We start from the raw sequence: 24,540 nt of genomic DNA, 5'->3' as shown, positions 1-24,540 counted from the left end.
GGCATTTGGGCTGGTTCCATATTTTTTTTGCAATTGCAAATTGTGCTGCTATAAACATGCATGTGAAAGTATCTTTTTTGTATAATGACTTATTTTCCTCTGGGTAGATGCCTAGTAGTGGGATTGCTGTATCAAACAGTAGATCTACTTTTAGTTCCTTAAGCGATCTCCACACTGTTTTCCATAATGGTTGTACTAGTTTACATTCCCACCAACAGTGTAAAAATGTTCCCTTTTCACTGCATCCATGCCAACATCTACTATTTTTTTTTTTTATTATAGCCAGAATGGCCATTACTAAAATGTCAAAAAAAAAAAAAAAAAAAAGATATTGGTAAGGCTGTGGAGAAAAGGGGACACTTAAACACTGTTGGTGGGATGTAAATTAGTTCAGCCACTGTGGAAAGCAGTTTAGAAATTTATCAGAGAACTTAAAACAGAACTACCATTCAACTCAGCAATGCCATTCTGGGTATATATCCAAAGGAAAACAAATAATTCTACCATGAAGACACATGCACTTGTGTGTTCATCACAGCATTATTTACAATAGCAAAGACAGGGAATCAACCATGGTGCCCATCAACAGTGGACTGGATAAAGGAAACATGGTATATATACACCACAGAATACTACGCAGCAATAAGAAAAGAAGAAATCACATCCTTTGTAGTAATATGGATGCTGCTGTGGGCCATTATTCTAAGCAAATTAATGCAAGAATGGAAAATCAAATACTGCATGTTCTCACTTATAAGTGGGGTCTAAACATGGGGTCCTCATGGACATAAAGATGGCAACAACAGACATTGGGGATCCCTAGAGGTGGGAGGGAGGGAGTGGGGCGAGGACTGAAAAACTGTTGGGTACTATGCTCAGTACCTGGGAGATGGGATCATTCATACCCATACAAATCTAAAATAAAAGTTGAAACCAAACAAACGAAAAAAAATAAAATTATATTCCTCAAAGGAGTCCTTATATTTGATACATGAGGTAGTTATCAAAATAATTATTCTAACTTAGAATATTCCAGAAACTTTTTAAAAAATCTTTTGCAGAATTAAATCATAGAAGATAACACAAGGTATGACTATTCACAATACATGACATCTAAATTTTGGACTACTTTAATATCAAACAGTTTAAATTAATGAATACTCTTTCAAAGACATACTGAATTTATTTTAGTATAGACTACCAACTTTTGCCACATCATTTTATACGATAACCATAACTATAAGTCTTTTAAAAAATGCCACATTAAGATGTAAATATGGAGTTGCTTCAGTAATCTATATCTATTTAAAAATAGGTAACAATATTTGCAGTCTTTTAGTGACTTACATCATTCTCTTAAAAACAATGTAAAAATTCACCTTCAAAAGTGTTTATATAAGAAAAAAGTTAACATGCTAAACTTCAGAATTAAATTTATAAATTAAAGAAATCTAGTTTACTTTCAGCTTTAAATTCTCTGACACACATATACATACAATCACTTTATACACACATAACACACACACTCTACCTGGCTATTAACTTCCCAGTCAACCATTTTTGTATTTTAAAAATAAAAGAATAAAAATCTTCCCTGGAAAAGTAAAAAAAAAAAAATGTCTAATCTTTACTACTTGTAGCATGATCCCTTCAAATTTAATAACTAATATACCTACTTCTTTAAGCTCCATCAATAACTTATCAAGATATTTTCTATTTTTGTTGCTGCTCTCATAAACTCATCATTTAAAATGAGAACAAAATATTTCTATCTTCCCACTTCAGATAGAATGTTTTAAGAATCTTGCAAAGCAGTCTAAAATAAGCATGTTAAATAGTTTTGCATAAAATATACACGCACATATTTAGGCAAATGCAATATAAACACAGGGAGAACTATAGGACATTATCTGAGTTTATGATTTACTTTTCAAGTATTTAATTTAAAAATCAATACAACATTTCTTAACATATTATGCTTAAGTTCCTAAGAAAAACTTAATTGACAATTCCAGTGCCTGTCATATTAAAAAAAAAAGCAGTGGCTACATAAGAAAGTTCCCATGTTAAAATATATATATTTGTCATTAAAATTTTGTATCAATGTTCTTGTTGTTGCCAAATCTATACTTCAATTTTAAGATACTAATATACTGCATTTTTTTACTTCATTTCAGGTATGAATTTTCATTGAGTAAATTAAAAACATGAGTAAACTCAAAAGAGCATCTTAATGACACCACTTCAAAAAATTATTTTTCAAAAAGATTCCCCCATAACTTTTATTATCCCTCATCCCAGAAAACTTTTCCATATTACATAAATCAATCTCCTGAGTAATTATGGGCTTTATGTTTCACTTACAAGATATCATTAAGTAGTCTTCAGAAGTGCTCTTGACATCATCATCATCATCATCCTCGGTTTTTATAGTAACTGTAGAACCAGGAACACCTCCAGCTGCTTGAATCACAGTTTCTGTATCTGAATTAGTTACAAGAACCTCCTCTGATACCATTGTGGGAGAGTCGACTCCTGAAACACAATCTTGGACCACATGTTCTAGGTGTCCATTAGGACCAGTAACAAGGTCAGCCACGAAAACCTGCTCTGGTACCCTAACGGTTTCTGTAATTAGTTCAGAAGTCAAGATGTGATCACCATCATCTTCCTCTAAATCCTCTTCAATGGCAACATCAGCTTCAAGTACCGCTTCAGGAACAATCACACCTTCTGTTACTACATCAGTCTCTGTGATGATGTCAGGTCCATGGACAACTTCAGCTGCAAGGCCATGATCAAGAGTTATCCCATCATCTGTGACAACATCAGAAACTAATACAGCTTCAGGAACTGAAACAACGATATGGTCTCCATCGATATGTGCAGTACCAGCCATTCCAGCCACTATAATACAAACAATTATCCAAAAAAGGTAAAGTTATTTTATTAATTTAGAGTACCGTATTTAATAAATCAAATGCTATAAATATTTCTGAAATATTAAGTAATCTTGGCCAAATAAATCATTTTTTAAAAATCACTGACAATTTAACTGCAATTAAAACCACCAACAAGTAGGAATTGGGTTAGAGTTGGGTGAAAACAATGTTAGTAAAATCTACATGAAGACCTTAAAATAATATACTTTATTTTCAAGTAAAACATAAAAGCCATAATGAGATATCACTACACCCCAATTAAAACAGTTAACATAAAAAACAGTGATACCACCACAGGCTGGTGAGGATGTGGAGAAACTGGATTTCTCGACTGTTACTGGTGCAAACGTAAAATAGTAGCAGCCACTCTAGAAAATAGTTTGGCGATTTCTTACGAAACTAAATATGCACTTACTATACAATCCAAACATTGCAATCTCGGGCATTTTTCCCCAGAAAAATGAAAATATATGTTTATACCAAAAACTGTACAGAAATATTCCTAACAGCTCACTGTAGCTATTACTCATAGTAGCAAAAAATTAAACACAACCCAAGTGTCCTTTAGCAGGTTAATGGCTGGTTCCACCAACTCTGGCACATCCCTACTATGGAATACTACTCAGCAATAAAAATGAACACACTATTGATAAATTCAACAACCTGAATTTCCTCCAGAAAATTTTGCTGAGGGAAAAAAAGACAATCACCAAAGGTTACGATACTGTATAATGTATAAATGGAATAATTTATATAATCTCAAAACAATAAAACTGGAGAGATGGAGAACAGATTATTGGTTGCCAAGGGTGTGTGTGTGTGTGTGTGTTTGTGTGTGTGTGTGTCTGTGAACACACAGGGATAGCATATATATAGTGATAGAACAGCTCTGCATCTTCATTGTGGTGGTATTTACACAAATCTATATGTGGGATAAAACTGCATAGACTGTATACACTCACACACACACACACACACACAAATGTATGTTAAAAATGGTGAAAACTGAATTAGGTCTGTAGTCTAGTTAACAGTAATGAGTGAATGTTAATTTCCTGGTTTTTGTATTGTACTACAGTTATGTAAGATGCCACCATTACAGGAAGGTAAGTAAAGGGTACACGGAGTCTATGTACTCCTTTCCTCTATTGCTTGTGAGTCTACAATTGTTTCAAAAAATTAAAATAAAAAGGCACAAAAACATAAAAGAATACTAATATGTTAAGTAGGTTAATAAAATGTTTTACTATAAAATGTGTATTATAAACATGAAAGTGTCTGAACTTCTTTAACTTACAAGAATTACTATATCCAAAATCGGAAGGTATCTTTCAACACCTGATTTAGGGAGAAAAACTCTCTACTCATCTTAGACTAAGATTTGGTTTGATAATAGTAAATCTGTAGGAACAAAGCTTTAACATTTTTCTTGAGCAGCATGGTAAACACCAACTCCTACCTGCCCTGTAAATATTGTACGAGTGTAAAATCCCTTCACGAGGAATTCTGCTAAGTTCTGCTCCCTGAGGTGGTACAAACACAAATTAAGAGGGTTTGTAGATCTGGTTATAATAAATTATCTACAATAAATCATCCAGTACAAAACCTTTTGATCATTTTCTATAAAGTAGTACCTAAAAGAGTGTTATTTGTCATATAGTGTTCATTATTTTTAATCAATTCATTATGGAAGTTAGTTACCAAGTTAGGATGGAGACCAGTGGACACCATCAATACCCTAACACATCAAAGAACAAGGTGAAAAGGGAAAGCTGTGCTTTCAACAGAGTTTTGGGGATACTTTCCTTTCAACCCTTTTAAATCCTTCTCACCATTCTCAAACTTTCACCTAAACCACTAAATTACCCCAAAAGGACACAGCCACAATCCTGGAAGTCTGGTACACGAAGAGAGTATGTATAAAACAAGTATTTTTAATTCAGTTGTCACTCCACTGGGCATTTCAGAGATGGGGATGAGGTGGGGGTTCAAATTTAGCATTTAATCAGACTGGAAATGTGGTTTATTAGTAAGGAAAAAATTAAAATATTAATCCTGTAAAATTAACTATACTGGAATTCTATATATCTAAACAATAAAATTACTAATTCACAAAAATCTTCTCACAAACCAAAGATTTAAAATATGGGAAATTCCATTTATTTTAGAACACTGCTGAAGATTAGTCTGGTTCCTGAAAGTAGATCATAGGGAAGGAAAGAAGGGTAGAATAATGCTAGTCCTGACCTGGGTTCAGATCAACCTGGTTGGGTGGATTCTAAGAAGATAGACTGAAGGAGCAGTGCTAGTTCACCCAGCCTCTAGCAGGAACTTACAAGTCAAAACAGATCAGATCTAAAAAAGTAAATAAATCCAAATATGTTTTTTTTTTATCCTGAACCAAATGCTCTCAAGGATCCTAGAACAAGAACTGATCAGTCCCTCACAGGGTACCAGCAGATTACTTAAACCAAGATCCAAGATATCTCTAATTAAATTTTGCTTGTTCCTCTTATCAGTTCATCTGTTACATTCCACTGACTTTCTAAACAAAGTCACTTAGCTATAGATTAGCTATATTTATTGTGTACTGACTATCCAACAAGCAAGCTACTAATACAAGTATCATCTCATTTAATCCTCAGAACAACTATATAAGGTGAGTGCGAGTATCCTCATTTCAAATAACGAGGAACTATGGTTTACAGATGTTATATAAGGTTTCCACAAGGTCCTAGCTGGAAACTGAACTCATTGTTCGACTCCAGGCTGCCTGTTTTCTACTTGCCTGGGAAGAGGTTAGAGTATATTTACCCTAAATACTATTTTTTAAAGAGATGGGTAAGATTAAGTGAAGCACAGCTAGAGGAATAGCTTGAGATAAAGAGTAAAATGGCCTATCACGTGGTCACTCATTTAAATTTTAAATCATTTATTAAACAGCATTAAATTGCATTAATAATTTATCTTACTAGCTTAGAAAATTATAAACAATAAGAAAAAAATCATTTAAAAAGTATAAAATTAAATACTCAGGCAACAGTAAGAAACATGTCCTGATTTCAAGTATTTCCCATTTTATTAAAGTTATTTCATTTAAATATGAATACTTGGAACATCACCAGAATGACAGCATAAAATCTGTTACATGTCAGGTCTGTCTTGGGCCACTATCTAAGGGTATTTTGCTATTTATATCCCAAAACAACACAGGCTTTTTGCAGCATTAAAATCTTAAACAACTATTAAATTCAATCTCACACTTCACGAACAGCTATTATACTGAGACACCGGCAAGGTTATTGAACAAAGTTGTAAATTTCTAAGTCTCATACATTCTTCAAAATAAATTGGTCCAATGAATTCTGCATTAAATTAATGTTTTGGATTTTCTGTATTGTACCATCCAAGAACCTTACAGAATTTGAAGATCTTATGCCACAGTGTTCTTATTTGGTTAGCTCTGTGTATGTTAAACTCTAAGTTTCACAAATGTCAATAATTTATGGGGTTGCAAATATCTAAGTTTTGATGCTAACAGAATTTAAAGAGAATGTATCTAATTTCTAATGAAATTTTAGAATTTAGAAATTTTAACAAGGAGGTAAAATAAGCATGGGGGGGGGCCTGCTTTCAGAAGAAATCTAAGTTATCAGGGCTAAAATTTCCAAAAGTCCCCCAATAAAGGTCTTTTTAGGTTTAGGTCTGTTTGACAACCTTTGCATTTCACAAAATATCATACAAAAAATGAAAATGCCTATAAATGAAATTGTGCTTGGAACTGCATATCAAAAATAGAGTGAGAGTTACTGCCTTTTAAGAGTTCAGAATTTACCAAGGACAAATGGCAACTTAACATATTTTAGGGCAACATTATCCCTAAGCACAAATGAGTGAGCATTACCCATATTAGTTATTCTTTATCTAATAGCAAATTCAGAAAAATAGTCTCCCCAAAATGCAAAGTAATTTAATTCCCATTGATTTATATACCTTAAGAGAGCATAAAAATAAGAATGCATCATTTGAAAAAACCACTAACTCAAAATACTACCAGACAGCTAAATCATAAACAGTTATATAACAACAACAACAACAACAAAAAGTGCCTTTAAACTTTTTTCTGATATAAATCGGTTTACTCTATTAAATTCATTTTAGAGAGGGCTTTAAATGATAATATGAAAATACCAATTAAAAATTAGAAGCAGTTTGCAAACCTTTCAATTTTATTATTTCTAAAAAGGGAGGGGATAGTGAATAAAAATCTTACTTTCTACATATTTATGCGGTTATAACTGTGTATAGGTATATGTGTGTATATATATTCTCCTCAATTCAAATGAAAAAAAAAATTCCAAGAGGCTGTGCTATTTATTTTGTGGTTTCAGGTATGCCTTGGCATACTGTCACACGCCTCCAAAGGCACTCATACTCCAATCTAAGATGCAAAGTTTATTTTGTCAAACACAAAATATTTCTAGTGGATTAAAAATATTTCAAGAACCCAAATATCTATCAACTGATAAACCAAATGTGGTGTACTCATACAATAGAATATCATTGGCAGTGAAAACGAATGAAGTATATACTGATACATGCTATAACATGGATGACACTTAAAAACATGCTAAGTGAAAGAAGCCAGACACAACGACCATTTATTATATGATTCCACTTATATAAAATGTTCAGAATAATTAAATCCATAGACAGAAAGATTAGTGGCTGCCTAGGGCTGGTGGGGAGAGACAGAATGGGGAATGACTGCTAATGGGTATGAGGTGTCTTTTTTTAGGATAAGAAAATGTTCTAAAATTAGGTACTAGTGATGGGTATACAATTTTGTGAATACGCTAAAAACCAATGAGTTGTATACTTTATAAAATGGGTGAGTGGAATGGTATGTGAACTATATCTGAATAAAAAGTAAAGAAGAAAAAACACGTATGTTAAATATTTCAATATGCATATTCTAGTCCCCTAACAACTAAAAGAAAAAAAAGTAGTAGATGTAATAAAGGAGTAATTAATCCTAAAGACAATGAGGATAAACAATGGAAAGGAAGGTTAAGAGGAACATTATGTAAATATTCACCAGTACCTATCAGATATTTTTTTCATCTTTTGAAAGGAATCACACTTTAGTAGCTAATAGGCAACCTCTTCAGGAATGAAGTGAGTTTTGGCACTTTATCAAATGGTATAGGAGAGGTAATACTTTGTATTAAATGGAGAAACTACTATATTACTTCCATTTTAAAAAATATCTTATTTTAAAAGGTAAAAAAGTAAAGTTGACATTTCAACCAAAATTTATTTACCATATTGAAATCCAGTGTTCCATTATTCTAAAAACTATCAACTCTCCACTAAAGAATTCATGGGAACATCTTTAATCTCTTACTCTCTGGCCCTATTATCCTTCCTCTAGAATTTATTGATGAGTTTTTTTCACCCAAAGTCATTTCTAAGTCATCCGTAGTCAACACAATTCACTTAGCTTTCACAAGAATATATCCACGATTTCTTTATATTTCATCAATTAACTCACATCCAATCTTGGACTACTCAACTTTATTCATCAGAAAGAAATGTCAAAGAAATCTATAACTGGAGAGGACCTTAAATGTTATCTGGTGCAATCATTATAAAAGGGAATTCAGTAATTTATCCAAGTTTACACAGCTAGTTAACAGCACTGCCATGACTAGAATACGGCTTTACTGACTTCTGTTACTGTGGGATTTACTACAGGGGACCAAATGATACATTCAATCATATTATCAAGGAACAGTAGTAGCATTTTCTTAACTTAGCAAAGTATCACAGTTCTATTCCCTCATCATTAATTTCATCTTCAACAATTCCGTATTACCTCGTTTCCTGTTCTTTTATCACAGTTCACCATTTGTCTTTTCTGCTTTCACTCCAATCTTATCTTCAACTCTTCTGATCTCATCCGTGCCTTTTATACTTCAAATAGCTCTATCTCCTCTGTAATTCAGACTATCCCTGCCCAAATTCAGTTTGTTTGTTGAATGTCAATGGGGTCTTGGCATCTTCATCAAAATGACTACTGTTAAGAGGCTACTTACAAACAAACCTGGCCACAAGAGTAAGGAGTCTTTTCTTTTTCTTTTTTTTTTTGAGACAGTCTCATTCTGTCACCAGGCTGAAGTGCAGTGGCACCATCTCAGCTCAGCTCACTGCAACCTCCGCCTCCCGGGCTCAAACAATCCTCCTGCCTCAGCCTCCTGAGTAGCTGGGACTACAGGCGCGCTCCACCACGCTCGGCTAATTATTTGTACTTTTAGTAGAGACGGGGTTTCACCATGCTGGCCAGAATGATCTCGATCTCTTGACCTCGTGATCCGCCCGCCTCGGCCTCCCAAAGTGCTGGGATTACAGGCGTGAGCCACCAAGCCTGGCCTCTTTTTTTTTTTTTTTTTTTAAAAAAAAAAAAAAAAAAGAAATAAAAATGTATTCTAATGGTAACAACTTTTTGGGGAAATAGCATCACAATATAATTAATCACCTAGTACATGATTTTGCATATCCCCATATAAGCATCTTATTTTTTTAGTTGATGTAAGCACTTTTTTTTCCAACTTTATTAACAATGCAACTTAAAATGTATTTTAGAAAGCCAGTTTAACATTTCCTTCACGTGAGAGCTGATATATACTATCAGAACAGAATGTGATATAATCATGCAGTTATTTATGTAAACTGAGTTTTTCATTTCCAGTAACATATTACCACTATATTTCAAGTGTCCCTAACACAACCTTCCCCTAAATTATGAGTGATTTTAAGTAGCCCATTGATACACAGCTTTATGAGAATAAGCTCTACAAATGTATTTTCCTAGTAAAAGAACAAGTTTTCATTATAATTCTCCCCTTCCTCAACTTATTTTTGATTTTTATTATCCCCTTACTTTTAAAAAAGAAAAAAAATATAACAAAGAAAATGCTTTACCAAAATCTTGCATAATCATGGTATGGGCCATTCTAGAGTCTGGCGTGTGCAATCCAAGACTTCCACCACCTGAATCCATACTTAGCAAAGTTCATTCACCAATATCTGCAAAAGAAATGGCTTTTAAAATAGTTTTAATATGTTTAGCCCAAAGTTAGTTGTTTTGAGGAAAAAAAAAATGCAATTGACAATATGCCTTTCAACCAAGTGTGGAAAGCTCATTACAAAAGAAAGCAAAACAAAGAAAAACCATGGTTAGATGCTTTATGTGACAACTATAAATAAAAGAAGTGCCAAGTGGAAGTAAACCAAAAAATAATGGAGACGAAGGCACAGTCAAGCTGATGAGCCATAGGGAAGTGGTAGAAGAAAGCAAAACAACAAAACTGCAGTGCTAAAGTTCCAGTTAAAACATAGGTTATAAAAGAAGAACGAGATGACAACAAACAATAGTTAGGATATTTATACATTACTAGAGGACTCAGATGTCTAGTATTAGTGAATTTCATCCACTGGCTCTCATCCATTTCTTCCAGACCCAGATCAGCCCTGCAGCGGAGCTCTGCAGATAAACTTGTATTCACCTCTGGCTCCCAGGGTTCTACTTATAATGTAAAATGTTCTATCCCAGTTTCCCCGGAGTTCTTTGAACCAGTAAGGACTTCTGGCCTCACTCTACTACATTCTCTTGTCTCAGTTTTGAGGACTCATGAAACATGACTGCTTCCTAAATATGGTAAAAATAAGATCAATCACATATAAACATTTAGCAAATTACTTATCATATCATTTACTTGTAATTGTACAACTGATTTTTTATTAGTGATTAATAAAATTATGCTAGCTTCATGGTGGTTTTGAAAACAAGGGCTTAATCTATTTCATTTCAAATGACTTATCCTATATTTAAGATTACTTGATAGTATGGAACATAAAGTCAGATGCTGTCACTCAATATATTTCTTAGAAATATATATGTGCATTTTCTCTTCAAACATAAGATTCTAAGTAAATCAGCAAAAATCTGTCCGTTTTATAAGGCACCTATCTCCTTTTCACGTAGGAGTGCTTAATAAATTGTACCGTATTGGACAACAGATAAAGCTGCATCCTTAATGAAAGTTTTAGAAAGGTGCCATGTAATACAACTTAATATATTCTTAAATAAATGGGATGGCTAAATTGGTATTCAAGGGGCAGGAGAGTCTCACAGAGTAACCCCTATCAATATTTCAGGTGTATACATAAATATGCTACAGAAGGTGACATTTCTATATATCAAACGATTCAGACAGAATTACTTTATGTACGAGCAAAACTTCACATTTTTAGAAATTCTTAGTTGTGTTTTATGTTTTTTCAAATGCCACATTGTTTTCTGCTTTGCTGTTATGCAAAATGAGGTCCAGAGGCCAAGACAGTTCACAATAAACTACCTGTGTGTTAACAAAATAAATCTGAAAGGGATTTGTTCTTAACATTTAAAACTGTGTACTATTCGGATTTTAATTAGAGTAATTACTTTCTTTACCACATAACTAATAGAACAACTACAAATGTCTTAAAATGTTTTTAAAAACTTAATTTTATTAAACTGTTAAATAAGATAAAACAGTAAGTAATTGGTTAATCACCTTTATATGAGTGTCTCGAAGAAATTGTAGATTTTCTTACATAAAGTAAAATCTGCAGTCATTTCTTTTTATTTTTCCTTCTGTGCTATGTTATTTTCTTTGGGAAAACGCTCTCTTTACCTATTATAAAAATACATTCAAAATCAGATACTTTAAAACATTTTAAACTAAGTTTCTTACACAACTTAATATTTTTCTTTACACCTGAACTTGCATAGCGAGGCTGGGAAGGGTTCATATGCTCAAATCTGTAGTAATCTTAAATGCAACCAAATGGATTCCAACAAAAACAACTACTGACTACATTAGCAATGTTTTTATACTTAGAATGCTACCACTTGATTAAACCAAAATCTTCTCTAAAGCACATCTTAAAAATCACAAACAACACCTTATTTTAGAAAGTGAAAGAGAACCAAGGGCAAGCTTTATCCTTGCCAAATCCATACTGAAAAGTCTGCACTAGCACTCAATGAAGTGTAAAAATTACAACACATAGTGCAACTATTATAAAAGTATTACACTGTGTGAATACCAAATAAATAAACTGGAGTATCTTTCCCCACATAGGAAGTTTCAATAAAATCAATAATAAATGAGGTATGAAAACAGCAGTGTGTTAAGTATTTAATAACCATTGGAGATAGCTAGGCTTCTTGGTCTTCTCCAGAGTGTATCTCACATCCTTACTGAATGGAGATAACCCACCAAGTACGTTTCAAGTAAACATCTTTCCATTAATGCATGGGGAGCGGAAATCACAAAAAGAAAATCTGTCCCTTCTAACATAACTCATTCAGGACCTAGCTTCTCAGTGATGTCAACAGGGTGACGGATAGATGAGAAATGGTAAGGCGGCAGAACAAGAGAATGCGAAAGTAGTGTTTGCAGAGATGGGAGACAAAGGAGCCCTGGCAAGTAGCAGTATTGCAGCTTTGGACGCAGCCCTCTTCCCGCATAAGTCTCCTTTTCCCACGACCATGCCAAGTTTCAATCATTTCGAGCGGAAGGCACACACGTGCCCTCTGAGGTATTACCCATCTGACTAGATCTTAAACCAAAGAGAACCTTCACAGTAGAAAGGAAGAGACCGATGAGACAAGAATACCATTTCCCCTCCTCCCTCCTCTCACTTGGTGCAGCGGTCGCCACCGCCGCTACCCACGCCGTGCTGCCCAGCCCCTCAGCCTCCTCCAGCTTCCTCTGCCCCGCTACGTGGGAGACGGTTGGGAACCAAAATGGTGGTGTTTTAGTGTAGGCGACAGTTGTCGCACACGCCTCCCCCCTCCCCCCAACTCCCAGGCTCTGACGGCTCCCAGTCCCCTAAAATGCCGATTCGGTGCCACTTCCTCGCACACGCCGCCATCCCTCGCGCATTCCAAAGGTTACTCTTAGCTCGGTCAGGGGGCGGGGGCGAGGCGACGGGGGCGCCAGTGAAAGGAATATCGGGTGGAGGGATAGCTGAGAGAAAATGCCAGGGGGACGCTGCATTCTTCACTTCACCGTTTTGTTTTCCGCCATTTTCCCGTCACCCTAAACCACCGACGGTCTCAACGACGGCTCTAGCTCCCTGGGGCTCTGGCCTAGGGAAAGAAGAGGTTGGCTAAGAGGGAAAACCCTTACTTTCCTCAATTCCTCCAGCCCCCGGCAACGGCTGAAGAGGAAAACTCCGCCCGAGGCGGGAGGAAAGCTCAGGGACTGGACGCCACTTCCATTGTTCCCTTCGCCCTACGCTACACGCTGGGTGTGAGCCTCTCCTCCCTTCAGACAAGAGACACTGAACACGGTGGATCCACGTCCCTCTAGTTTCTCCTCAGGAGTCTCCTTACCTGCTGCTGCAGCTGCAGCTGCCGCTGCCGCCGCCGCTGCCGCCGCCTCCGTGCCGCCAGTCGGACTGTGACCGCGCTCTGGATGGCTGCGGGGGGCGGCAGCTGTGGATCCCTTAAGGTCCTCACATTCGGGTTTCCGAGGTTCCGCAGCCAGAGCCAATCACAATCTACTCTGCGTCTGGGAGGCGCGCCGCCTAGTTCTCCTTTATATTGCTGCTGACATGCTGAGGTTGCATTACGTCACGCTACCCTTGCTGCAGGGTAGGGGGCCAAAGGGGGGTCTCGCGCACGCGCGCGCGCGGGAGATCGAGGCGCCCGCGCTAGGTTAGTGCGAGACCCCGCCGGCTTGAGGCGGGGGCTGAGCGCGGGCCAAGTCCAAGTGCGCAAGCCCAGATCTTGGCGCGCCCTGAGGAGTTTCTGTGGGAAGATTTTCCGTTTTCCAGGTTTCCCAAGGGAAACGAAGAACGGGAGTGGGAGAATCGATGACTGGACCTCTAATAGATGTTGGACGACTTAAAAAAAAAAAAAAAAAGTATCGGCCCTACCCTCGAGGATTTGACAAATTAAGCTGGCAAGAGTGATAAGAGGTATGCCTCTCCCCAATAAAACCTGTGTGTGTGTATTGCAGTTTCCCTTCCTCCCTCCCTTCATTTCTTTTCTGTTTTGTAATGGTAGACAATTCGATGAAGAAAGTAAAGGAGAATGAAGAAAGGTATAGAAAGGAAAAGGTGAACAAGGGACCTCAATGAAGTGGACACTAAATATCTCATGAATGTGTCACTTTCAGCTTCTGTCTGCAAAAAGTGGGAGGACAGTGAGAAATTCATTGGGTGAGGGGTGGGGAAAAGAGTGATGAGATGTGATGAAAGGTAGGTGGGGACTAGATTTTGTAAGCAAAGGGTCTTAGGTTTTGCGATTTTAGCTTTAATTCTATAAGCATTTGGAATCAATAGCAGTGTTTAAGCAGGGAAAGGATAGGATCTTAAAGAAAGTAACTCTTTGTCTTTGCAAATCATTTGAATATTTACAAATAAAACATTATTATTCTAGATTCTAGATACATTCTTCAGGTCTCTATAACCTGATATACCACTAAAAGTTTTGATAAAATTATAGAAGATGTGAAAGTCCTAGCACAGTACCTGGCTCATTGTAGACCAGGAGTCGGCAAACTTTCTCTATAAAGGGCCAGATAGTAAATATTTTATTTTTGTAAATAAATAGTAGTAAGCGAAATATTTTTTGAGGGCTATAGCATCTCTGTCACAACTACTCTGCTCTGCCATTGTAGCCCCAAAGTGGCCATAGACACGTTCAGCAGAATGAGGAGATATAATTTCCAAGCTTGAAAAGGGTGAAATTCAGTTATTACTAAAACGTGAAGTGTGATAGATAGATAGATAGATAAGAGGTTGGTAAATTACCTTCCAGTGTGAGGTTCAAAGTTTCTCTGCAAGAAATGCAATTTCTGCAGAACCCATACACAGTGGGCAAAGAGAAGGAGCACGCTCGTGAGCACGCATTTGGGGTGTGTGTGTGTGTGTGTGTGTATGTGCATGTGTAATGATGGTAAAATATTTGTTTTCCTTACTCTTGAGTTCCAGGGAGAGAGAAGTGAGCATGGCTGTGTTCCAGTAGAACTTTATTTATGAATACTGACATTTGAATTTTATTTCATCTTAATGCATAGTGAAAAATTATTCTTTGATTTTTTTCAACTATTAAAAATGTAAAAATCACTCTGAGTCATAGGCCATAGAATAACAGGCAGCAGTCCAGATTTGACTTGTGGGCCATAGTTTGCCCCCCTCTATAGGTTTCATTTACTTACGCTTTTATTTTCCATTCTAGAAGAAGAAAGATATTTTTATGAGTATGTCCTCATACATGACATTTTTCTATATTGGATAGCCTGGCAAATACTACTTGTAGTCTTGTCTCAGTGGTAATTTCAACAGGACACTCAAAGAAGAAAGCTGAGAAAGATGTGAGGTTTTTATATCAATCACCTTTGTGAATGGTACACTGTGGGAGATAATTTTTAAAACCTGAAGGCCATCCTTGCTCTTCCCTCTTTCTCCAAACATCTAGTCAATGAAAATATCCTGAGAATTCTTCCACCTTAATATCCATGGAATTAATCCCCTTTTTACCTAACATCATTACCTTGTTCAGGTTCACATGCCTTCTTAACTGGATTATTGCAACACCTTGCGAACTAGTTCCTCTGTGTCCATTTACTCGCCAAATTCCCAAATCAAAAGTGACAAAATCAGAAAAATATATCACATTGATTCTCCCCATTCCATTTTCACTTCAGTTGAGGCCCTCACCAATGGGACAGTAGTAATAGTCTTCTGACTTATTTCTCTGATCCACTTGATATCTTTACAGTGTAGAGTCTGCATCATCACTGAATTCACTTGCAAACAAAACAAACAAAACTGATTATCTTACTCCCCTGCTTAAACATTACTATCAATTTCCACTAAAAGTCAAGGATAACACCCAGACGAGTACAGAAAGAGAATTATGGGAATCCCAGCTGGGGAACATTGGGGAGACCATCCAACATATGTCCTTTAGATATTTGGCCAATACTTATTTAAAGGAAGAAACTGACTAATATATGGGGAAAAAAAACTGTTAGATCTGGCTGTTTATGCTATTTTGGAAAATCGTATTGTTTTTATATGCATGCATTAGCATTTTTGAAGTTTCATGTTAGTCTCAAGACCAATAATATTAATTAGGTGCTATAAACTTTGTAATTTATAGCTTCTTTGTTATGTAGGTGGCTCACTTCCCTCCCTCTACTAGCCTTGGTAATCCTGGCCAACTAATAGTGTTTTGCTATGGTACATTTAAAAATTGCTGTCCCTTCTGCCTCTGGACTCACAATTTGTTGTCAACTATATTATCTTCAATCTTAACCTCATCTAGGAAAACTCATACCCTGCTTTCACTGTAACCTGGGCAACTCCCAAGGAGATAATCTAAAGAAAATTAACATGAACATATTCTGGGTTATCTAGAAAACCTCCTTATAACTAAATACTGTCGTACATTATCAACACTCACATTTGTATTTGTATTTACAGCACATTAACACCAGATAGTAATATTTTAATTGTTTTGAGGCGATTTGAAGTGAAGGCATCATACTTTGTTTTTAAATTATCTGGTTCTATCAGGTTCACTATACATAATACAATTTCTTGGTAGTTAGAATAGAGTGGTGGGGGAAGTGAGTCAGCCCATAGTGTACAATAAGGCAAACCACATTCAATATGCCAATGCAGAGTCATATTCATGTTGTGAACTGCAACTTAATTTCAGCAAAGCAATATAATTCATAACATGAAATTAATGCTGTTAAATTATTGATTTTGTTGTTTATTGTGTGGTTTTATAATTATATAAGCATCATAAGCTCAAAGCATTCATTTTTTTCTATTTTATTTTAAAATTTCAACTTTTATTTTACATTCAGGGGTTACATGTGGAGACTTGTTACATGGGTATATTGCGTGATGCTGAAGTTTGGTGTATGAATGATCCCATCACTCAGGTAGTGAACATAGTACCCAACAGGTAGTTTTTTAGCACTTGCCCACCCTCCTTCTCTCCCCTCTCCAGTAGTCCTCAGTGTCTGTTTCCATGTTTGTGTCCGTGTGTACCCAATCAAAGCATTCATATATATATTGCTCTACTGTTGTTCATATTTAAGTAACATTATAATAAAACTACCATAATTTAAATGAACATTGAGAGCACAATTTTTCCTTTCAAATAGTCTAATAAAAAATACAAAATGACATACAAAAAGTCTGTAAATACTATGCCACGTAAAAGGTACCAGGACTCCTTGGGGGGAATAGCAAATTCCAAGTTTGAGATAAAAAAAAAACAACAACGAGATGAGATTGTGACATATTGTGTCAGAGAGCAGGGGTACCATCAAAGTCTAATGTCAAAAGTACACAGGAGGCCGGGCGCAGTGGCTCATGCCTGTAATCCCAGCACTTTGGGAGGCTGAGGTGGGAGGATCACAAGGTTAGGAGATCGAGACCACCCTGGCTAATACGGTGAAACCCCGTCTCTACTAAAAATCCAAAAAAAAAAAAAAAAAAAATACACAGGAGCGTCAAACAATAATAGTAACTTTGATGAAAACACATTGACTATATAAAAATTCATGAGTTGATTAATGATACCGATAGACAGGGATCTCCCTACTCCCAAAGAATGAAACCTCATTGAATACCATTTAAGGTAAATAGAACATCGATTCCTTATTCTGACAATTAGCAGTCAAAAGAAAAAAAAATCAGTATTTTATTCTGCTTTTTCTGTACAAACTTTCAGAACAACCAGAAAGCCCTAGTTTGATAAGAGAAAGTTCTTTTTGCAAGAAATACCGTTAGTAAATGTTGAAAAAAAATCCAGAAATAAATGTAGAAAATCACTATTTTACAATCTCCAATGATGTAACAGATCCAGGCAAGGATCGTCAGTGGGTGAAACATGAGATGGAAAAGTTTATAAAGGAGTTCAGGCCGTCTTAACCTGAACCCTGTAAAAATTTTATCATTGACAGCATTTGGTATTGTCATTATTCTTTATTTCAGCTGATCAGATAGTTGTATAGTGATATCTCATTGTATGACAGTTAATAATTTGTCTAATAACTAATAATTAACATCTGTTTGTGTCCTTATTTGCCATAACTTCTTTGATGAAGCATCCATTTAAGTTCTTTGCCCATCTTTTAATGCGGTTGTTTCCTTACTATTGAGTTTTCAGAGTTTAAAAAAAATACATTTTCTGGATAGTAATCCTTTATCAGATAGTGATTTGAAAATGTTTTCTGTACATCATTACTGGGTCTTTTCATTCACTTTACAGTGCCTGGGGCAGAAAAAAAGTTTTCAAATTTGATGAAGTCGAATTTGTCATTTTATTTTCCTTGCATGCGTTGTGCTTTGGTGTCAGTTTTAAGGTTTCTTTCCCTAAAAGTTTAACGTTTTAGTTTTTACATTTACATATATTATTTATTTTGAGTTGGTCTTTATATAAAGTGTGAAATTTAGGTTAAGGTTCATTTTCAAAGGTTCTAGCAATATTTGTTCAAAAGACAACCCTTTCTCCACTGAATTGCCTGTGTATCTTTGTAAAAATATCAAATGGCCATATTCATGTAGGTGCATATCTGTCCTCTTTTTTAGTTTCCATTGATTTTTGTATCTGTCCCTTTATAAACACTACTCTGACTTTATTACTTCAGCTTTATAGTAACTTTTAAAATTAAGTAGTGTGATTCCTCTAACTTTGTTTTTCTCTGTCAAAATGTAATGAACTATTCTAGTGCTTGTGTCTTTACATGTAAATTTGAATATTAGCTTGTCTATATCCATACAAATTTCTGCTGGGATTTGGGTTGATATTGTATTAATCTATAGATCTCTTTGAGGGAGAATTGACATCATTACTATAATGATTGTTCTATTCATGAACACAGTATGTCCATTTATTTAGGTCTTCTTGGATTTCTTTCATCAGTGTTTTGTCATTTTCAGTATATACATTCTGTGCATGCTTTGTTAGGCTTATATGAAACATTTTCAGTTTTAGGAGCTATTGTAAATGGCATTTTTAAAATTACAGTTTCAAATTTTTCTCTGTATTTAGGTATAAGCAGTTTGAATATAATATGTCTGGGCTTGGACTTTTTTGTGTTTATCCTGTTTAGGGTTCACTCAGCTTATTTTATTTTATTTTATTTTATTTTATTTTATTTATCGTGGTAAGAACACTTAACATGGTATCAACCCTTTCAACAAATATTTAATTGTACAATGCAGTATTGTTAATTAAAGGCACAATATTGTACAGCATATTTGTAGATATTAATCACTTGAGTACTGAAACTTTATATACATTAAAAACAATTGCACATTTCCCAGTCCCCCAGCCCCTAAGAATCACCACTTCACTCTTTCATTCTATGAGTTTCACAATTTTATTGTATTTTTTGTATTTAATATTTATGGGTACATAGTAGGTATATATATTTCTGGAATACAGGAGAGAGTTTAATACAGACATACAATGTGTAATAAACACGTCTCAGGTAAAATGGGGTATCTCTCATCCCAAGCATTTATCATTTCTTTGTGTGACAATCCAATTATATTCTTTTAGTTATTTCTAAATGTGCAATAAGTAATTGTTGACTGTAGTCACACTACTGTGCTACCAGACACCAGATCTTTTTCATTCTATTGAACTATATTTTTTGTGCCTATTCACTATCCCCACTTCCCCCAACCTCCCACTACATGTCCCAGCCTCTAGTAACCGTAATTCTGGTCTCTATTTCCATGAGTTCAATTGTTTTAATTTTTAGCTCCAACAAATAAGTGAGAGCATGCAAAGTTTGTGTTTCTGTGCCTGGCTTATTTCACTTAACAGAATGACCTCCAGTTCCATCCATGTTGTTGCAAATGACAGGATGTCATTCTTTTCTATGCCTGAGTAGTACTCCATTGTGTATATGTACCACATTTTCTTTATCCATTCATTTGTTGATGGACGCTTAGGTTGCTTCCAAATCTTAGCTATTGTGAGCAAGGAAATACAGATACCTCTTCAATATACTGAATTCCTTTCTTTGGGGTATATATGTAGCAGTGGGATTGCTAGATTATATGGTAGCTCTACTTTTAGTTTTTTGAGGAACCTCCAAACTGTTCTTTATAGTGGTTGTACTAATTTACATTCCCACCAACTGTGTACAAGAGTTCTGTTTCCTCCACATACTCACCAGCATTTGTTATTGCCTGTCTTTCGGATAAAATCCATTTTTTTCTGGGGTGAGATAATATCTCACTATAATTTTGATTTGCATTTCTCTGATTATCAATTATGTTGTGCACGTTTTTATACACCCGTTTGCAATTTGTATGCCTTCTATTGAGAAATGTCTACTCAGATATTTGGCCCATTTTTAAATTGAATTACTGGATTTTTTTTCGTATTGTTTGAGCTCCGTATATGTTCTGGTTATTAATCCCTTGTCAGATGGGTAGTTTGTAAATATATTCTCCCATTTTGTGAATTGTCTGTACATTTTGTTGATTATTTCCTTTGCTGTGCATAAGCTGTTTAACTTGATATGATCCTATTTGTCCATTTTTTCTTTGGTCCTGTGCTTCTGGGGTATTACTTAAGAAATCTTTGCCCAGATAAATGTACTGGAGAGTTTCCCCCAATGTTTTTTCTATTAGTAGTTTATTAGCTTGAAGTCTTATATTTAAGTACTTAATCTATTTGGATTTGCTTTTTGTATATGGTGAGGAATAGGGATCTAGTTTCATTCTCTGCATATACAAATCCAGTTTTCCCAGCACCATTTATTGAAGAGACTGTCTTTACCCCAGTGTATGTTCTTGGCACCTTTGTTGAAAATGAATTCAGTGTAGGTGTGTGGATTTGTTTCTCGATATTGATTTGGAATTGGTTCTCTATTCTGTTCCATTAATTAATGTGTCTGTTTTAATGCCAAGACCATGCTGCTTTGTTTACTATAGCTCTGTAGTGTAATTTGAAGTCAGGTAATGTGATTCCTCCAGTTTTGTTCTTTTTGCTTAAGATAGCTTTAGCTATTCTGCATCTTTTCTGCTTCTGTATAAATTTTAGGATTGCTAATTGTAGCAATCCTAACAAACATGGATTATCTTTTCCGTTTTTTGTCCTATTCAATCTATTTCATCAGTGTTTTATAGTTTTAATTATATAGACCTTTAATTTATTTCATTAATTCATAGGCACTTAATTTTATGTGTGGATATTTTAAATGGGATTTTAAAAAATTTCTTTTTCAGATTGTTCACTGTTGGCATGTAGAAACACTACCGATTTCATATCCTGTAATGTTACTGAATTTGTTTACCAGTTCTCATAGTTCTTGTGTGAAATCTTTAGATTTTTTCCAAATAGAAGATCATAGCATCTGCAAACAAGGTTAATTTGGCTTCTTCATTTTAAATTCAGATGCCCTTTATTTCTTCTGTCTGATTGGTCTAAGTAGGACTTCCAGTACCACGTTGAATGATATTCATGAAAGTGGGCATCCTTGTCATGTTCCATATCTTAAAGGAAAGGCTTTCAGTATTTCCCCATTCATTATGATACTAGCTATGAGTCTGTCATATATGACTTTTACTGTGTTGTGGTACATTCCTTCTATTACCAGTTTTTTGAGGGTTTTTTTTTTATTATTATTATACTTTAAGTTGTAGGGTACATGTGCATAACGTGCAGGTTTGTTACATATGTATACTTGTGCCATGTTGGTGTGCTGCACCCATCAACTCGTCATTTACATCAGGTATAACTCCCAATGCAATCCCTCCCTCCTCCCCCCTCCCCATGATAGGCCCCGGTGTGTGATGTTCCCCTTCCCGAGTCCAAGTGATCTCATTGTTCAGTTCCCACCTACGAGTGAGAACATGCGGTGTTTGGTTTTCTGTTCTTGTGATAGTTTGCTGAGAATGATGGTTTCCAGCTGCATCCATGTCCCTACAAAGGACACAAACTCATCCTTTTTGATGGCTGCATAGTATTCCATGGTGTATATGTGCCACATTTTCTTAATCCAATCTGTCACTGATGGACATTTGGGTTGATTCCAAGTCTTTGCTATTGTGAATAGTGCCGCAATAAACATACGTGTGCATGTGTCTTTATAGCAGCATAATTTATAATCCTTTGGGTATATACCCAGTAATGGGATGGCTGGGTCATATGGTACATCTAGTTCTAGATCCTTGAGGAATTGCCATACTGTTTTCCATAATGGTTGAACTAGTTTGCAATCCCACCAACAGTGTAAAAGTGTTCCTATTTCTCCACATCCTCTCCAGCACCTGTTGTTTCCTGACTTTTTAATGATCGCCATTCTAACTGGTGTGAGATGGTATCTCATTGTGCTTTTGATTTGCATTTCTCTGATGGCCAGTGATGATGAGCATTTTTTCATGTGTCTGTTGGCTGTATGAATGTCTTCTTTTGAGAAATGTCTGTTCATATCCTTTGCCCACTTTTTGATGGGGTTGTTTGTTTTTTTCTTGTAAATTTGTTTGAGTTCTTTGTAGATTCCGGATATTAGCCCTTTGTCAGATGAGTAGATTGCAAAAATTTTCTCCCATTCTGTAGCTTGCCTGTTCACTCTGATGGTAGTTTCTTTTGCTGTGCAGAAGCTCTTTAGTTTAATGAGATACCATTTGTCAATTTTGGCTTTTGCTGCCATTGCTTTTGGTGTATTAGACATGAAGTCTTTGCCCATGCCTATGTCCTGAATGGTACTACCTAGGTTTTCCTCTAGGATTTTTATGGTATTAGGTCTAACATTTAAGTCTCTAATCCATCTTGAATTAATTTTCGTATAAGGAGTAAGGAAAGGATCCAGTTTCAGCTTTCTACTTATGGCTAGCCAATTTTCCCAGCACCATTTATTAAATAGGGAATCCTTTCCCAATTTCTTGTTTGTCTCAGGTTTGTCAAAGATCAGATGGCTGTAGATGTGTGGTATTATTTCTGAGGACTCTGTTCTGTTCCATTGGTCTATATCTCTGTTTTGGTACCAGTACCATGCTGTTTTGGTTACTGTAGCCTTGTAGTATAGTTTGAAGTCAGGTAGCGTGATGCCTCCGGCTTTGTTCTTTTGACTTAGGATTGTCTTGGAGATGCGGGCTCTTTTTTGGTTCCATATGAACTTTAAAGCAGTTTTTTCCAATTCTGTGAAGAAACTCATTGGTAGCTTGATGGGGATGGCATTGAATCTATAAATTACCTTGGGCAGTATGGCCATTTTCACGATATTGATTCTTCCTATCCATGAGCATGGTATGTTCTTCCATTTGTTTGTGTCCTCTTTTATTTCACTGAGCAGTGGTTTGTAGTTCTCCTTGAAGAGGTCCTTTACATCCCTTGTCAGTTGGATTCCTAGGTATTTTATTCTCTTTGAAGCAATTGTGAATGGAAGTTCATTCCTGATTTGGCTCTCTGTTTGTCTGTTACTGGTGTATAAGAATGCTTGTGATTTTTGCACATTCATTTTGTATCCTGAGACTTTGCTGAAGTTGCTTATCAGCTTAAGGAGATTTTGGGCTGAGACAATGGGGTTTTCTAAATATACAATCATGTCATCTGCAAACAGGGACAATTTGACTTCTTCTTTTCCTAACTGAATACCCTTGATTTCTTTCTCTTGCCTGATTGCCCTAGCCAGAACTTCCAACACTATGTTGAATAGGAGTGGTGAGAGAGGGCATCCCTGTCTTGTGCCAGTTTTCAAAGGGAATTTTTCCAGTTTTTGCCCATTCAGTATGATATTGGCTGTGGGTTTGTCATAAATAGCTCTTATTATTTTGAGGTACGTTCCATCAATACCGAATTTATTGAGCGTTTTTAGCATGAAGGGCTGTTGAATTTTGTCAAAAGCCTTTTCTGCATCTATTGAGATAATCATGTGGTTCTTGTCTTTGGTTCTGTTTATATGCTGGATTATGTTTATTGATTTGCGAATGTTGAACCAGCCTTGCATCCCAGGGATGAAGCCCACTTGATCATGGTGGATAAGCTTTTTGATGTGTTGCTGAATGCGGTTTGCCAGTATTTTATTGAGGATTTTTGCATCGATGTTCATCAGGGATATTGGTCTAAAATTCTCTTTTTTTGTTGTGTCTCTGCCAGGCTTTGGTATCAGGATGATGCTGGCCTCATAAAATGAGTTAGGGAGGATTCCCTCTTTTTCTATTGATTGGAATAGTTTCAGAAGGAATGGTACCAACTCCTCCTTGTACCTCTGGTAGAATTCAGCTGTGAATCCATCTGGTCCTGGACTTTTTTTGGTTGGTAGGCTATTAATTATTTCCTCAATTTCAGAGCCTGCTATTGGTCTGTTCAGGGATTCAACTTCTTCCTGGTTTAGTCTTGGAAGAGTGTAAGTGTCCAGGAAATTATCCATTTCTTCTAGATTTTCCAGTTTATTTGCGTAGAGGTGTTTATAGTATTCTCTGATGGTAGTTTGTATTTCTGTGGGGTCGGTGGTGATATCCCCTTTATCATTTTTAATTGCATCGATTT

The 24,540-nt window shown here is 35.8% G+C and overlaps 1 protein-coding gene across 10 annotated transcripts in view; it reads right to left on the bottom strand.

Moving 5' to 3' along the window:
- Positions 1–13,737, bottom strand: part of ZNF711 (zinc finger protein 711) — a 28,953-nt gene extending 15,216 nt beyond the window's left edge. For 2 of the 10 annotated variants that reach the window (XM_050776321.1, XM_050776327.1), the window contains exons 1-5: positions 13,390–13,737; positions 11,561–11,680; positions 10,395–10,653; positions 9,927–10,031; positions 2,365–2,907 (exon numbers count right to left, since the gene is read on the bottom strand). In XM_050776321.1, coding sequence (XP_050632278.1) covers positions 2,365–2,907; positions 9,927–10,005 — 622 coding nt within the window. In that variant the 5' untranslated portion in view covers positions 10,006–10,031; positions 10,395–10,653; positions 11,561–11,680; positions 13,390–13,737. The other 8 variants (XM_050776320.1, XM_050776326.1, XM_050776323.1 and 5 more) reach the window with 5 other exon arrangements.
- Between the last annotated feature and the right edge of the window lie 10,803 nt (positions 13,738–24,540).

This window comes from Macaca thibetana, chromosome X, assembly GCF_024542745.1.
Source record: "Macaca thibetana thibetana isolate TM-01 chromosome X, ASM2454274v1, whole genome shotgun sequence".
Taxonomy (NCBI): domain Eukaryota; kingdom Metazoa; phylum Chordata; class Mammalia; order Primates; family Cercopithecidae; genus Macaca; species Macaca thibetana.
The sequence above is the reverse complement of the archived record's forward strand: the minus strand, read 5'-3'. Positions and strand labels throughout refer to the sequence as shown.